Here is an 18470-nt window from a genome sequence, read left to right as displayed (position 1 = left end):
ACAAAAAATATATATTCTTGATCAGCGTAAAATTCTAAGACGATTTAGCCCTGTCAGTCCGTCTGTCTGTTGTAATCACGCTACAGTCAAAGCGAATTAAGATAGGAAGCTAAAATTTTGCACAGATCTCTCTTTTGTCTGCAGGCAGTCTTTTGTCAAGTTCGAAGATGGGCTATATTGGTCCACGATATCGTATAGCCCCCATGTAACGGTACCCCCCGACGTTCGGTATTTTAATGATTTTAGCAACATTTTTCAATGGAAATGTCTGAAAATCCACACAAGGAGTTTCTTGTGAGTACTTTATCCCCTGGAAAAGAGTTATCTATATCGGTTCACCATATCGTATAGCCTTCATATAACGGTACCCCCCATTTTGGTATTTTGATAACTTTAGCCACATTTCTTAATGGAATTGTCTAAAAATTCACACAGGAAGTTACTTTATCCCCTGGAAGAGGATTCTATATATCGGTCCACGATATCATATATCCCCTATATAACGGTTCCTCCCAACATTCGGTATTTAGATGATATTTGCAAAGTTATTCGCCTGAATTGTTTTATATTTCGTATATAAACCTCGGAACATTTACTACAGCATATGACATAAATTACTTATGCAGGACCACGTCTTCGTATAGCCCCCATATGACGGTTTTCATTTGAGCGGTATTTTCCGATGGAATTTTTCAAGTTGCTTTCGGCCCGGCAGAAATTAAGTGCGTTTTTACATGTTTTTTTTTTTTTTTAATTCTGTACATCCCGATATTTCTACGAACCATGTGAATATGGAATGTATCAATCACTCTTTCTGGTACATTAAAAATCATATATCTTATATAAAACAAAGCGCGTGTGCAATTTGATTGTATCTCACATATAAAACATAGGCCAAGTGCGCACATTAACAATATTCCCCTATTCCATTCTTGTTTGAGGATTTTTTTAAATACTTACTCGGTAATCAATTTGACCTATCCTTTAAATAAAAATCAATAATTTTTCCATTTCAAATTCTTTTATTTCGACCATTTTTTTTTTTCTTTGGTTTAACATTGAAAACGTTTCGTTACTTCAATTTTCTGCCTTTACGATGACGTTTACAATGATCGTTTTTCATATTTCTTAGCTGCTCAATTCAATGACAATCTCCATGTTTTTCTACAACTAAAAATTGTTTCCGCCTTCGCACATTTCTTTCAGAATTTTTTTCATATAATTACTTTTTTAGGATCTCGTTCTCTTAATGTACAATTAAAACTAAACTTATCGATAGAGTCTTAAAATTTTACAAAAGTTTATTTATTTTTCATATTTTATCTTCATCATTTTTTTTGTAGGTTTCAATGACAAATCTAGGCATTTGTAAATGTCTCTATACAAAAAGAAAAAAAAACAGGAGATTAGAGGGAGGGCATAATTTATGAGCTTAAAGATACAATCAGTATTTACAAAAGTAAGATTTTTGATATGGATGATGTTACAGCTTAATTACGATGAAAGTTTGTCATAAGGTATGTATGGATGTATGAGTTTTTCTTACTTTTTTTTAATTTATTAAAACATAAAATTATATGCTTTATTTGTATGTGTGTTTTGTTGTAGTTATTCTTTTTGTTTTTGGTTTCTTTGTTTGGCATAGGATATGTTTTGGTTTACATAATATGTTCTTTTGTTGTTGTTATATGATGAAGAAAAATCGTAACGTAAAAATGGAAATATATTAGAGGAGTTTCGCATTTTTTTGTTTTCTTTCCTTTTTTACTTTGATGTATGCTAATGTTATGGAAAATAATAATATTCATTTAAATTTGATTTTTATACACAAAGTTTTCTTCGTTCTTTATGAATTATGTTAAGTATTTTCCAATTTTATTATTATTTAGCATTGTCTGTTTCTTTTCTTTTTCTTCTCTTTACACTTGGAGATATTCACTCATGTCTTTGGATAACTTTTAAAAAGTTTTATTACAATTTTTTTATTTGTATTTTAATTGCGTCTATCTCATGCTCCTTTGTAGGTGAAACATTTGTGGGACATTTTGGGGAAATTCATATTCAAAAAAATCGAAAATGAAATAATTCCTAGAATTAATTGCATAATAATGACTCTTAGTTTTTCAATTTTATTTCGTTTTCTTTAAGTTCTAAAGTTCCCTTCTAGAATGTCTGCCATTTTTAGCCTTTGTAGGAACCTAGCTAAACTCGTAGAAAAATTTAGAACACAATGTACTTTTGCGAACGAAATTTTCCACAAATCATTTGTCCAGATTTAGATATAGCTCTCATGTACCGTTTTAGCCGAGAATAACCGAGATATTCGATCTGCAACTGTTTTGTTTCCGTAATTCCTTTGCTTAAGCAATTATTACAATAGCTTCGAAATGCTCGCTCGAAATTGAGCAAAGCGCGAAATTCATTCCAATTCGAGCGGGAGTACACCTGCCAGTAAGGCTAAAAATTAATTACACTCTCTTCTTCTATGCCAAGTAAGCAACCTTTGCTTGTTTTCGAGTGAGAGTTACTTCAGCTCCAAATCGAGCAGATTCTCTTGCTGTTTAGTTAAGCCACACAACATATTTCTACCCTCATATACCCAGCTATATTTTTAGCCTCAGCCATATGGGTAGAGAGAGCATATATCATTTTATAACAGTTTCAGACCCTAGGGCTCTTTGGACCAAATCCGTTTCAGGACATTTGGAGTCGATCTAGCGATGTCCGTCCGTCCATCTGTCTGTCTGGCTGGTGCACTTGATAACTCTCGAAGGGAATATCCGATTTGATCCAAACTTGGTACATCGTAATATTACTGTCAAACTTAGATCGAGGTGGGAGATGAGCAATATAGGTCGACTCCTTCTAGTACCTCCCCCAAAAAGGTCGAAATTTAAAAAAAAATCTGAACAGAAAGAGAAAGCATAATCCGATTTTGCTCCAACTTTGCATATCCTAATATTTGCATCATTGCTAGGTCTGGTGCGAAAATGGGGTCAACATTTTAAATAATTACAACTCTTATAAAATGTGATTTAAGAGTCCGATTATCTTCAAATTGAGCACATCCCAATATTTATATTAACCCAAGGTCTGGTGTTAAGATGGAATATATCGGTCCACTTCTTCTGGTACCTTCCCACAAATGGTCGAAATTTTAAAAAATATACTTTTTTTGCACAGAAAGAGAAAAGATAATTCGATTTTGCTCCAACTTTGCAAGTCCTAATATTTGCGTCAGTGCTAGGTCTGGTGCGGAAACGGACAAAGTCGGTTCAATCTATCAAGTACTACCCTCACAATGGGTCAAAATATTGAATAATTACAACTCTTATAAAATGTGATGTAAGAGACCGATTGAATATCCATGAAGATCATAAAACGCAAAATAAGCATCAGGTTCTCTTCACATTACACACATCACAATGTTTTTATTAAACCAAGGTCGGTGTGAGGATGGAATATGTCGGCCCACTCCTTCTGGTTCCTCCCCCACAAAAGATCGAAATATTGAATATCCATTTAGCTCATAAAATGAAATTAACAGCCGATTCCATTTACACTTGACACATCTGAATATTTCCATCAACACAGGATCTGTTATTAAAAAGGTGGAGATCAGACCATTCCTTCTGGTACCTCCCCTTCAAAGGTTCAAAATGTTGAATATCCATGAAGACCATAGAACGCGAAATAAGCATCAGGTTCTCTTCACATTACACACATCACAACGTTTTTATTAAACCATGGTCTGGTGTAAAGATGGAATATATTGGTCGACTCCTTCTGGTACCTGCCCTACAAAGGGCCAGAATTTTGGAATATTCGTGAAAGTTATAAAACACTAAATCACCATCCGACTTCAGTCAGACAATATTTCCATCAGCACAGGATCTGTTATAAAAACGGTAGTGATCGGACCATTCCTTCTGATACCTCCCCACAAAGCGTTAAAATATTGAGAAAACATAACGATCAGAAAATCCGAAATGACCATCCGGTTCAAATCACACATATCACAATATTTTTTTTTTTAACCCAAGGTCTGGGGTTAAGATGAAATATGTCTTCACTATATCTCATATAGTGTGAAGTATCCGATTCTCTTCAAGCTTTGAATGTCCTCCTTCGGGTACCATTCCAACAGAGATTCAAAATTCTTTAGAATGAAGAAAATGATTAAAAATAGCATATTCCAGCACATTCTGGAATGGATCCTTAATAAGATATACCCAATTTTATGTTGGAAGCTGAAGTCTTATTGATTGGTGAGAGCCAAACTTTAACATCTACACTCTTTTTGCATGATAAAAATAAAATATTAAGGATAAAGCCCTATGTTTCAACATTCCACATTTTAAAAGAAAAGCAGAAGGGCAAAAATGCAAATTCGACCTTAATTTGTAATTATACCCTACACCACATAGTGGTAAGGGTATTATGTCTTTGTGCATTTGCTTGTAACATGGAGAAGGAAGCGAGATAGACCCATAGTTACTTTTGAGGATCTCCATAGAATGACTTTCTGAGTTCATTTATGATCGGTAAAAATCGGTAAAAATTTAGATATAGCTCCCATATATATCTTCGTCCGATTTGCCTTTTTTGCGCCAAACGTGTAATATCAGCCCGTATGGAATTTTGCACATACAACCAAATAAGGCCTGAAAATAAGTATGCTAAATTTGATCGAAATCGGTTCAGATATAGCTATTGCTCCCATATATATTGTTCATACGATTTGTTATTTTTATCCTCCGCAGCCGTAATATGCACTCTGTAGCAACAATATTTTGGGGAAATATATCGAATGCAGCTCAGAAATACCTTTGCCAAATTTTATCGAGATTGGTTCAGATTTGGATATAGCTTCCATATATAACTTTGACGGATTAACCTTTTATTGTGCACCAAACGTCTAATATTTGCCCAAATGGGATGAAATTTGGCACATACGACCGCATTGAGTGTAGAAGCTAGTATGCCAAAGTTGGTGAAGATCGGTTGAGATATAGCTCTAGCTCCCATATATATTGTTCATCCGATTTATTGTATTTGTTGCCCACAGCCCTAATATGCACTCCGTAACAACGATATTCAGGGAAATATATCAAATACAGCTCAGAAATATCTTAGCCAAATTTTATCGAGGTCGGTTCAGATATGGATATAGCTCCCATATATGTCTTTATCTGATTTCAAATTAATTTTGCACCAAATGAGCAATACAAGTCCGAATTTAAAAGATACAAATGCTTCGGCATATTTAGTCCTTTGAACTTTAAATTGTAATTATAATCATAGCGTGTATGATTGAATTCTCCCACAAAAACTTTTAATTGTTATGTGGAGCTCTACTAAATTAGCAAAGTGGTGTAGGGTATCATAAAGTCGGCCCGCCCAACTTTAGGACTTTCTTTACTGGTTTTAATTTGTCATCTTCTTAAACATGATTTTAAATATTTTTAAAATTTGTTATTTTTTTTCTTTTTTGCAAGTTAGCTTTTAAAACGAAATTAGAAATCAGCCAAATATCCCCCAAATATTTCACATACACATCGTATATACATACTTACTGGTTTTATTTATATTATTATTTTTTAATAATATTATTAAGTTTTTAATTCAAAATTGAATTTTACATCGTCATTAATAAGTTAACAGTAAAGTAGTATTCATAACACATTTACATAAACATTCATAAAATTGTGGCATTCACTCATTCACACACATACACACAGAGCGGTACGCGCACTCACACACACTCCCATGTTTTCATTCGAGTGATTCATTCAAACGATATTCATTGACATCTTCATTGTATTTTATGTTTTAGTTACGTTTTCAGTTTTTATTTTCTATATTAAAGATAAGTTTGTGAGTTATATTGTGATATATGTTTGTGTGTGAGTGTGTATAGTACAAGGACTGTTAGACGGGTTAGTTTGAGGAGAGAGTGGGGGGCGGTAGTGGCGGCAGGAGAGTGGGGCTCTCTCCTTTCCACTTTAGAGTGTCCTTAATAATTAACATAGTTATCTAAATACCATGTGTGATGATATTAAATTGTGTGCGACTCGGGAACTTTTGCTATTACAGCAGGGCGTTGTTGTTGTTGATGGTACTGTTGACGTTTTTGTTGTTGTTACTGTTGATGGTGTGGTTGTTGCTGTTTCTGACGCCGATGTATTCGTCGTGGCTGTTTTACTTGTTAGCCTTCGCGATGTTGTCGCTGCTGAACTACTTTTTGTTACTGTTACAACTGCTGCTGTTACCCTGGTTGTTTTTGTTGCTGCTGGTGTCATCCTAGTTATTGATGTTGTTGTTGTCGACGTTGCTGTGACTGCCGTTAAAAAGCTAAGACAGCATAATAAAGTTAGCAAGTAATTAACCGGCATTCCATTCAAATGATGTATACTTCCGCCGCTTGAAGCGCCTGTAAAAGTGGCAAACAAAACAGAAGGTAAAGCATATAATAAAGTTGTTCGAGGAAGTTGAGGAAAAAAACAGAAAAAAAACAACAACAGCAACTAAAACTGATGACGACTTGTTGAAAAAAAAAACAGCAGCAAACTGAGTGGGAAATGTTCACGTATATGTACTTATCTTGCCCTAGTTATGATGGAGTATTACTGCTCTGATTTTTTTTGCCAGTCGCTTGTTATTGCAATGATGAAAAGGTTTCTAGAACATTGGAACTGCACACATGCAACCTGACATGTTGAAGTGATAACAGGAATTGTTATAAAAAAGTTTGACTGCAACTTAGCTCTTTTTTCATATTTTTGAAATAGACATCAAGTAAATTAAAGGGCCTGTCAAAAACCAAAAAAAAAAAAACAAAAATGAAAGAAACAAAGTTTACTTATAAGGTCGTAGGTTGGCCACAGAGTTTTAATGAAGTGCGTAATTGGGAGCAACCTACTTTTTTCAGCATATTAGGGTAAATTGTGTAAATTTGGTTTGAAATGGAAAAGTCAGAAAAATATTGACATACTTTTTTGATCAAGTATCATAAGATTCAAACGATTTGTCTCATAAAATTAGAATTATCTAATAAATGTAAAAAAACAGCTAGCCATATGTAAAGCTGTTATATTTGTTATATAAATAATGCGTCATCGATAATAAGTAGTAAGTTATTAATTATAAATCTTATTTTAACCTACCATGAGCTCTTGACTTTGCAGCAACAGTTTCTCTTGACTCCAGGGCTGGCGCTTTGTGCGGATGATCTGAGACCACGCTCGCTTCACGACTTTGAAAATAGAGCGATGATATTTTTGCCACACACTGCAAATATAAAACATATTTTAATTATTAAATTAAAAAACTTCATAGATTTGAAATACATAGGTAAATTTATATAAATATAAATAAACAAGCGAGTTCATATTGGGAATTTATGTGAAATAGATCATACCAACTATGAACATTATTTGAATGTGAGTCATGACTTTAGAACAGTCACAATTTTCAAATTTGATCCAACTCTGAATAGATTTTTAACGAACTTGGCAGAGGCCTTTATACCTCCAGTACTAAATAACATTGTTGTATAGTGCATGATATGACTTCGATAAGGATTATGTTAAACAAGTAAGCAAAGCCTATAGTCGTGCGAGGCCGACCATGTGATATGTTAGAAGCCCCCTTATGCCCAAATCCATTTTGGAAGATTTCGCTTTTTAAATTATGTTATAGAGCATTGCACAGATATTACCCTAACTTTTTGATCAGGGACATTTGCACAATATTTACGCACTCCGTTGTGCTGTTAGTTGTTGTGGTCCATTTTACAGCTAAATATAATCCAATGTTTATCCAAAATGCTAGACTTCTTCCCTGTCCTAAACTCTCTTCTCATATAAAAATTTTCTACCCTTATAAAAATGTTCGTGAAGATCGGACGATAATTGCAAACTGTATATAATAACCACAGTAATAACCCAAATATTACAAAATATACACATCAATATTATAAGTCAAATTAAACAAGTAAGCAAAGGCTATAGTCGTGCGGGGCCGACCATGTCTTATGTCCAAATCCATTTTGGAAGATTTCGGTTTTGAAATTATGTCACGGTGCACTGTCCAGGTATTACCCTTAGCATTTTGACCAGGGTCATTTTCCCAATATTTATGCACTCCCTCGTGCTGTTAGTTATTGTGGTCCATTTTACAGCTGAATATAATACAATGGTCATCCATAATGCTAGAATTCTTCCCTGTCCTCAAATCTCTTCCCAGGCGTGCCAAATCGCATGCGATAAAAATATGAAAAAAATAAAAAATATGTCACAAAATACTGCAAAATCAATATTATCTCTTATATATCTTTTTATGCGATTTATTTAGATTTTATACATTTATGCCAAGAGGGCATTCTGAATTGACATTATTTGTCAAAATCGGTCCAGCAATTCTTGAGATATAAGCATTCTAGCTAACATCCCCTTCCTTTGTATATTTACATTGTATATATTTCGCTATATATATCCGATATATTTACCATCGGGTTCTACGTGACGGTCAGAATTGACCTGTTCGTCTATTTGTGATTTCGGTGGGATTAAAAATATTCGCGGTTTAATGAAAAAAATTAATTTTAGTTAACGCAAATGTTATGGTATATTTCACCCGCTAAATATTACCCGATGACTATCAAAATTGAAAGGCTTTTGCCCAGCGTTAAACCCTAGCGCCGTGCTAACTTCCGCTTCGATTGGTCTATAATTGCGATCTGTAGACCAACTACAAAATCAGGAAATTTTTCAGATTTTGGTCCATTTTAACCCCTAAATATTATGCGATCATCTCCAAAAACAATGGGGTTGTATTCTGGCCCTAACCCCACCTACATTTTCAATTTCGTGAGGATCGGGCCATAATTGCGACCTGTAGAGTGATTACAAATTAACATGGATAGACGGACGGACGGACATACATAGCTAGATCGACTCAGCTCGGCGAGCTAGGAAGATCCATATATACTTTCCTATGTGGGAAATGAATATTTCGAGGTGTTACATAATTTTTGGCCCAATCAAACTTATAATAGCCCCAACACATAGTGTTGTAGGGTATAAAAATCACATGCGATAAAAATATGAAAAAAATAAAAAAATATCACAAAATACTACAAAATCTATATTAACACCATTATTGGCATCTTTTTTGACATCCCTTTGCTTTGTATATATACATTGTATATATTTCGCTATATATCCGATATATTACTATCGGCATCTACGTAACGGCCAGAATTGACCTCTTGACAAATGCTATGGTCGATTTCACCAACTAAATATTACCCGCTGATCATCTAAAATTGAAGGCTTCAGCCCAGCCCTAAGCTGAATGCTAACTTCGGCGTCGTTGATCTATAATTGCGACTGTAGAGCAAGTGCAAACATTTTCAGGAAATTTTTCAGTTTTTGGTCCATTTTAACCCCTAAATATTATGCGATCTTCGAAAGCAATAGGCTTCTATTTTGACCATAACCCCACTTCCATGCAATATTTCGTGAGGATCGGCCTTAATTGAGACATTAACATGGACAGACGGAGGGACATACATAGCTATATCGATACAGCTCCAATTAATTCTATCTCAGAATTGTTCCATATCAAATTTTAATGGGTGTCACTAAACAAAAGAAATTTGTATACTTAATACGTACTAAGGAAAAATATCATAAATTGCGGTTCATAAAATTTTTTTTTTATATTCGCAAATGTAGTACTTTTTCCGAAATCGTTGCGAAATCCTGTTTGAGGGTTTTGATCTAAAAACCGAGTGGTGGTACATTTTTTCTCAACCCAGATTGGTAATTGGACTATTTAATAAGGTCGCGCAGGAATCGAATTCAGACCTAAGTATTTTCTTTCTGTCCAAAGAATTTTCTCGTTGAATCCATTAAAATTGACTAGCTTGAGGGTTAAAACATTCGACCAAAAAATATTCCACTATATACCTAGTCTTCAACCGAAAATTAAATAAAATGTGGAAAAGGAGGGATCGGGCTCCCTCTTATTATATGCCTATACACGTGTCCTCTATTTTATGCTCAACTTTCATAATCTGTAAGATTTTTCTCGTAATTATTTTTTGTGTTACACAGTTTTATTATTTTTATAAGTATTATTTTATTTATTATTAAACAAATTTCAAAATGTTCCTACAACTCACCTTCAGTTTCATATCTCCATTGCGAAAATGATATGCTCTCACTTTGAACTCCAATCCGAGAGTTGCCTGTTCCAAACCTTCATTGCCTATCGCTTTGTTATTGTATGTGCGTAGATATGAACGGCTTGCCGGTTCACCATTAATAAGCCAACTAAGATGACACACCGGTTTGGAAGCTGACGAGGTGCAATTGACACGCACCGTATCACCGATTTGATATCGCGCCTGTCCGCCCGTTATGCGTGGACCACGTATGGGAGTCACTGGAAGAAAAGAGAGAAAATGTGATACATAAGTAAAGTAGTAAATTTATACGCTAGGTTAGTTTGAATATCAGGGAACAAATTACAGATTGTTGATATTCCCCCATCGTCCAAATAATGGCTACAAAGTTTACATTGTTAGGTTCACACACCACCAAAATTTGGTAATTATATAAATTGAACCAGTAAAGAAGGTCAAAAGTCAGGAGAGCCGTCTATATGATACCCCACAACAATATACAGATGTAGTAGAGCTACTATCTAATTATGTGGTGGATCATATTAACTACGGACCGTTTTTGAATGTGTATTTTGGATTTAGAGCAATTATAATTTGGAATCAGAAGGAACTAATAGTTGAATCTATTTTCCCAAATTTGGCGGAAGCATTTGCACCATTGGTACCAAATAACATTGCTATAGAGAACATGCTAGGATTTAAAGATGGCTTAAATTAAAAAAAATGAATTCATTGTTGTGGAGTGTGTAGTGCGAATGTCAGGGACAACTAGCTACTGCACCAATTCGGATAACATATATATAAGTGGGAAATATAGCTTTATCTAAACCGATTTTCAAGAAAATTGACACACTTACTTCTAGGCTGATCTGTTCGATGTGCCATCAAATGAGAGCGAATATTACATATATGGCGCTCAAAAAAATTTAAATAAGACGAAGATGTATTTGTGAACCGATTATCAGCAATTGCAATTGGAATCGTTTTGGGGCCAAACTACGGATTTCTGGAAAATTTTATTTCAATCGGACAATAAATTCGACCTAAATTTTTTTTCAAAAAGTTATTCTATGGAGATTTTCAGAAGGGTATAAAAATATGCATTATATAAACAAACTCAGTGATGGGCCCGTAGGGAAACTTTAGTGGAAACCCTTTTGAAGCTATTCGGTCCATCGAAGAGTTTTTATCAGACTTTTAAGTTTTCACTTATTTTGATAGCTTTCTGCCTTTAAAAGTCCTTTGAAGACCTTCTATTTTAAAGACCTTTTTAAAGAGTTGGTTCTATTATTTCTTTTTGTGGATGCCCTCTTGAAGGTCTTCTGTCCAGAGTTAACCTTGAAAGGGTCATTGATCTGTAAAATACATTGTAAGGATCTATAAAGGATCTTTAGAAGGCCTTCTGTCAATGACCTTTAAAGGTTTGAAGGATTTCTATCAATAGAAATCCTGTGACCCTTCTAAAGACAGAACTTTTATATATCAATTACCCTTACAAGGTATACTCTGGAAGATGACCTTGAAAAAAATAATCAAAAGGACTTTTAACGACAAAAAGCTTTCAAAAAGAGAGAAAACTTACGAAAGTCTACAGAAGAGGTATTTTTCTACAGAAGAACTTTTCAGAGTATTTTGCAAATATAATACATTTTGAAAGATTTTAGAGGACATCTGCCTCCCTTTTAAGGGGATTTTGTTTTCAAGACATCCTAACTAAAAAAAAGACTTATGAAGACCTTTTGAAGGTCTCATGTCTGTAGAAGAACTTTTGAGTATTTTTAGTTTAAAAAAAACCTTTTGAAGATCCTTCGTCTATGGAATATCTTTTAACGGAAGTTGAAGATCCTTTATACATGGGCAATCCTTTTGTGTATTTCTATATTTAGAATTATTTATAAAGGTCATCGGGCCAAAGAATAAATTTGTAGGGTCTCCCGTTTATTGAAACCCTATAAGTCACAACTTTCAGTTTTCTATTTTTAAAAAAATGTCGCTTAAAATCCCTTTCATAGCTCCCTCAACCAAAATATTTGTCCTGTCGCCTGTTATTTGTTGTGTTTTTCCTTCAACAAGTTGGTATTTACATTCTTGCGACATAATTTTCAAGAAAATTCCTTTAAGATATTTCTGAGGTTCTGGCTTCTGGTTTTTCTTTCTTAAAGTCACCTCTACTTGACTTTTAAGAAATGCTTCATTATTCCACTAACTAATTGACCGTTTTCGGTCCAGACTCTATGGCATGGCAAATGGCATTCCTTTGACAGACAGACATATATATTACCGTTTTGTTGCTGTAGCTGTTGTTGTTGTATTGGACCCTCCTACGGGCAATGTTGGAAATGAATACTTCTGTCTTTGAAGTGAATACTTTAATGAAGTCAACAAGTTGTAACAAAATTCCATCATCATCTTGCCGCAGCAAGGAGTGTTGTTGCTGGGAATTTTCTTAATGTGAGGTGTTCTTTGACGCAGAATGTCTGACTGACTGAGTGACTGACTAACCGACTAAATGGGACAACAATTCACTGTAATAACATATTGGTTGTCCTTTCTCTTCTTCCGTTGTCTTCTTCGGATGTCATCCTACAAAATGCCTTTATTTCTTTCGCTCCTCTCCTTTCCTGCTGCTGTTGCTATTGTTGCCATTACAATCCTTGCCCAAGGCATTCAACATTTTCCAACCAATTTCAATATTATTTGTGGCCTGTCCTGTTTCCCATGCCGACGCTTGGTAGGTGTTCAACAAAACCCCAACGAACGACGACGAGGAATTTTTATTCGGATATTATGCAAATTTCTTCATTCATACCTTAAAGTGTTTTCTGTGACGATGGAAATCCTCAGTAACATCAACGACAACGACGGTATTTTGACATAAATATGTAAATCACTTTTTTACAAACAAATATGGAACAGAAAATCATGTGGTTTCCTACCACCAAATCATTGTTATTCCATGTCTTGCGGACCATTCTCCTACAACAAAAAAAAATTTTTTTTTCTTCGTTGGCTTGTCTACTCAATTTGAAATATGTGAAATCAAAACTGGGGAAACACACAGAAAAAGCCTTTCCCTATGCTTCCCCATGCTTATTAGCCCCTACGGGTGTCTTATGTTGGGTTTAAAATCCATGCATATATATTTATGTGGAAAATATGAAATTGTTATTTTTTGTACTACGTTTTTTCGTCTTCTTGGAAATATAATTTATGGAAGTAGCTGCCTAACATTGTTTTTCAAATGAGCTGAGCTGAGTATTTGTAAAAATATTTATGATAGCCTAGTTGCAAATCTATTCACTAGAATATTTTACAATAAGGGTTCATTGATGGATATTAGATAGGTGTAGGTGTACAAAACTTTTACAGGAAACAAAATATTTTTTATATCCACTATTCGAAGATGGTATATATATTATGACCTAAGACTGATAACAATATTACAACGTGCCAGATTTGGACTAAATCGACTACTTCATACACTTTGTATGAGATATGTTCAAATTTTTCGAAAATGTGAAAATATGCGTGAGATAACAGATATAGCGAACCGAAGTATTCCATTTCCATACTTAATCTAATACAGATAAAAATATTGGTGTATGCAAAATTTGAAGAAAATCGAACATTTATATCCAATCATAAATTTTGATAAAGTACATATTTATATCCTGGTTAAGAGAAATATTTAGATTTAGATTAGATAGGAGTACCAAAAGGAGTTGGCCGATATATTCTATTTTCGCACCAGACCTTGGCTTACTAAAAATATTGTGATGTGTGTAATTTGAAGACAATCGAACACTTACATCACATTCTATACGAGTTGTAATTATTCAAAATGTTGACACTTTTTGAGGAGGTACTTGATGGAGTGGACCGATATTGTCCATTTTCGCACCTGACCAAGCACTGATGCAAATCTTAAAGTTGGAGCAAAATCGGATTATCCTTTCCCTTTCTGTGAAAATTAAAATGTTGTCATTGGTGAGGGGGGTATCAGAAGGATACTCCCTCCGAGAGTTATCGGACAGTGGACGGACATCGCTAGGTCGACTCCAAATGTCCTGAAACTGATTTGGTCCAAAGAGACCTAGGGTCTAAAACCGTGATTTAAATGAGGCACGTTTTGGTCGTATCAAATTATATATGCCCTCCCTAGACATATGGCTATGGTTATAAAAAAGTCTTCTATTGATAAAGTTACAGGTCTTTCACTTCTTCAGATAAAATTCCATGTAAGAGTTTTTTTATAGATGGAGGACTTTTTACTGGTATTTTGTAAAGTGACGTCATTTCACAGGAATTTTCACAGGTCTCCTATCGGCAGAACCCCTTAAAAAGACCGCCTCAACAATTTCTAATGATTATAAGTTAAACTTTAACGGGCCTTCTCAAGGCAGAAGACCTATGACTGGTCTTTTAAAGACAAAATTCCTTTAACAGGGCTTTTTTGGTAGAAGATCTTGTAAAGATCTTCAATGATAGAATAACTTGTCTAGGTCTTCTGTGTATGAAATAATTTTGGCCTTTTTGGATAGAAAACCAAGCCTATTCTAACCCATCTGCATATGAAATAGTGCTGCCGCTATATTATAGATAAGAGAGCCTTTTCAGGTATTTTATGGAAAAACAACATCTCATGAGTTCTACGAATAAAATACTTTTTGTGTTTTTTTTTTTTTTTTGAAAAAGACTTATTTCAGGTCTTACCACGTATTCTACACATAGAATACATATTCTAAGTTGTCCATGGATAAAATACTTTTTCCGATGTATATCAAGTGAAAGACATTTTCTAGGTCTCTATGGATAGAAGCAATTTCCCTTCAGTTTTTTTTTTTTTTTTTGTGTAGAAAAAAATTTCAACAGTGGAATATCTCTTCAGGTCTCTTATGGATAAGAGGGAATTCTCACCCTTTCTGAATGAATTATTACTTTTTCACACCTTTTCTAAAGATAAATGCTCTTTTTGGGATTCAGTAATTATTCTCAAAACTACCCATAGCCTATAGTTAGAAAAAACAGTAGTTCTATTTCTAAAACCTTACAATAAAATTGTGTATTTTGTTGGTCGGTTTAGGAGTTGCTCTTTATACCCTACACCACAAGTTGGTAAGGGTATTACGTCGTTGTGCATTTGTTTGTAACAGGCAAAAGGAGACCAGATAGACCCATAGTTAGAATTCTGAGGCGATTTGTGTATGTCCGTTCGTCCTTCTATGCATGTATCTTTGTAACAAAGTACAGGTCGCATTTATTGTCCAATCCAGATGAAATTTTTCACAAAGCATTTATTTAACACAAGGAAGAACCCTATTGAAATTGGTGAAAATCAGTTCAAATTTAGATATAGTTCCCATATATATCTTCCACCGATTTCGGGTTAATTGTGCACTAAATGGCCAATATCCGTCCAAATGTCTTGAATTTTGGCACATTTGACCGAATTTAGTCCATAAGCAAGTACATCAAATTTTTAGAAAATTGATTCAGTTACAGCCATAGCTCCCATACATATATGTTTCATCCGACTTGGTGTTTAAGTCCCTCACATTCGTAATATGCACCCCACAAGAATGATATTTGGGATCACATAACAGATATAGCCCAGAAATACCTCTGCCGAATTGTATCAAGATCGGATAAGATTAGAATATAGCTCCCACACATATCTTCAACCGATTTGACTTGAATTTTGGCACATCTGACCGAATTCAGTCTAGAAGCAAGTACATCAAATTTTGGGAAAATCGATTCAGATACAGTATTGGCTCCCATATATATGTTTCATCCGATTTGGTGTTAAAGTACCTCACATTCGTAATATGCATTCTACAATAATAATATTTGGTACCAGATATCTTATAGAGTTTGGAAATACCTTTGCCAAATATTATCTAGATCGACTAAAATTTGGATATAGCTCCCATATATATCCTTAGTCCGATTTCAGGTTTATTGTGCAAATACTGGCTAATATCAGCCCAAATGGAGTGAATTTCGGGACGTACGTTTCCATTTGGTGGAACACGGCTCCGACATATATTTTTTTTATTATAATCCTTCTTGAAGTGTTATCACCAATCTTATTTGGTATAAAAGATAAAATGTCTCTGTCGGATTTATTGAAAATAGATTCAGAAGTTGATATGCCTCCTATATATTAGTTCCCAATGAAATAAAGTTATAACTGCTCTAAAGCCAAATGTTGATAGGTTGTATGATCTACTTCAATTTTTTTGTTCGGTACCTCTATTAAATATGCATAGTGGTTTAGGGTAACATAAAGTCGATCCTCGCCAGACATTTGACTTTTCCTCACTGGATTTGACTGTAGGAATTCAAACCATCGTCGAAAGGTTTAGCGGTCGGACATTCACAATCTTATCCGCCATATCTCATTTTTTGGTATGATAATATTAGGTTATATTAATTTGTAAAATTAAGAGGGTTAGCTTGTTATTTTTGCTGATGGTGTAGTTATCCTTTTTATCCTTTTTGATCTACTGGTAATTCTGAGGGTACGTAGTTTTTTTAATAAATTTGAACAATTTTTTGCTGGGTAGAAGAATTTTTGTAGGTTTTCTATTTATAGAATACCCTTTCAGGGCCTTTTGCCATTCATTTCTATTCTGGAAGGCGGTGGTTCTTCCTAATACTTAAAATATACTTCTTTCGATTTTCTCCTCCTAGTTTTGGTGTATTCAACTTCTACCAATCCCTTTAACCTTTTGCATTTGTTTCCCTCCCCTCTTCTGATCACATCATTTTTCCTTCCATTATCGCTAATATTCTTCGGTAGTAATTCGAAACTCAAATGAGTCTACTATTATTAGTTATTATTAATTTTCTTGTTTTACATTCATTAATTTTTAATGCAATTTTTCATGTTCACATTTTAATAAAGGATTTTTTTCCGTTCATTTTCCTTTTTGCACTGCGAAAATTTCAAATATGGAAATGGAAATATGCATGTTATTTTCACACGCTGTGTTGTTGCTGTTGTTCATCTTCCGCCTCAACAATTTCTAATGATTACTTACTTCGAACATGTTCGCTCTCTTCTACTGCTCTTCTCTACCTTCTCTACCTACATCCAGTGGTCCTGATATCTAACTGGGTTTTCCTTATTTCTTCATCACCATCACCGTCTTGCTTTGGCATGCAATTCGTTTAAAATATTCATGCATACTCTTTCAGTATTGAAGTCTGTGTGTGTTCCGCGAATGCCTTCATGTTTGTAGCTATTTAAGCTTCTGTTGCACATTGCCAGGGTTTTGATGCGGCCATGTCTTTCACTGCCTTCTCAGTGTGGTAGGTTCATGGTGCAACCATTTAATTTTAATGAGACTTTTTGCAGAAAGAAATTGATTTTAGTCGGTTATTTTTCCTTCTTTTCTGGTATTGCTGCTGTTCGCAGTTCCTGTATTCATTTGGTTGGCCGGAAAAGGCGAATATATTTAAGGAATGGTAGGAAAATGGTGTAGAATTTTGTTATTTTTTTTAGATATTACTTATAAATAAATTCCAGATGAAATGAAGAGGATATCGGAAAACAATGAACTTAGGAAAACCAGTCTTAACAGGGAGTGTGAGTTTTTATTAAAAAAAATTGCAACAAACTTTTCCAAATAATAATAAAATCCAGTAAGGAAAAATCGAAAGCCGGGCGGGGCCGACTATATGATACCCTACAGCACTATGCGTATTTAGTAAAGCTCCCGTAACAAAATAATTTTTTTTTTTTTTGAATTAGATCATACCATTTTGCTTTCGATCAGTTTCAGAGGGATCTCCAAATCTGAATCGATTTTCACTAAATTTCTTTTATATCAAAGGACACTGCTATAGAGAGCATGGTATCACTTTGAGAAGGATTATATTAAAAAATATATATCGGAGCCGAGTTCCAGCAAATAGAAACACACGTTAAATGCATTCCATTTGGGCTGATATTAGCCTTTATTTGCCCAAAACACCTGAATTAAGGATGTATATGGGAGTTATACCTAAATCCTAGCAGGTCTCGATAAATTATGGCAATGGTATTTCCGAGCTCTAAAGATATCTCGTCCAAATATCATTGTTGTCGAATAAATATTACGAATATGAGGAACACAAAGAACAAATCGGATGAAACATATATATGGGAGCTAAAGCTATATCTGAACCGATTTTGATGTACTTGCTTCTAGACTGAAATCAATCGGATTCAGGACATTTAGACTGATATTAGGCATTTGGTGCACAATTAACTCCAAATCGGTTGATGATA

At 34.4% G+C, this 18470-nt stretch overlaps 1 protein-coding gene across 1 annotated transcript in view; it reads right to left on the bottom strand.

Moving 5' to 3' along the window:
• Positions 1 to 1013: 1013 nt before the first annotated feature.
• LOC101899257 (uncharacterized) overlaps positions 1014 to 18470 on the bottom strand; it is a 348103-nt gene continuing 330646 nt past the window's right edge. The window contains exons 6-8 of the mRNA XM_059123944.1: positions 10190 to 10452; positions 7167 to 7290; positions 1014 to 6433 (exon numbers count right to left, since the gene is read on the bottom strand). Coding sequence (XP_058979927.1) covers positions 6033 to 6433; positions 7167 to 7290; positions 10190 to 10452 — 788 coding nt within the window. The 3' untranslated portion in view covers positions 1014 to 6032. The remainder of the gene's footprint in view (positions 6434 to 7166; positions 7291 to 10189; positions 10453 to 18470) is intronic.

The sequence above is a fragment of the Musca domestica genome, unplaced genomic scaffold, assembly GCF_030504385.1.
Source record: "Musca domestica strain aabys unplaced genomic scaffold, Musca_domestica.polishedcontigs.V.1.1 26, whole genome shotgun sequence".
In the NCBI taxonomy this organism is placed as follows: Eukaryota; Metazoa; Arthropoda; class Insecta; order Diptera; family Muscidae; genus Musca; species Musca domestica.
The sequence above is the reverse complement of the archived record's forward strand: the minus strand, read 5'-3'. Positions and strand labels throughout refer to the sequence as shown.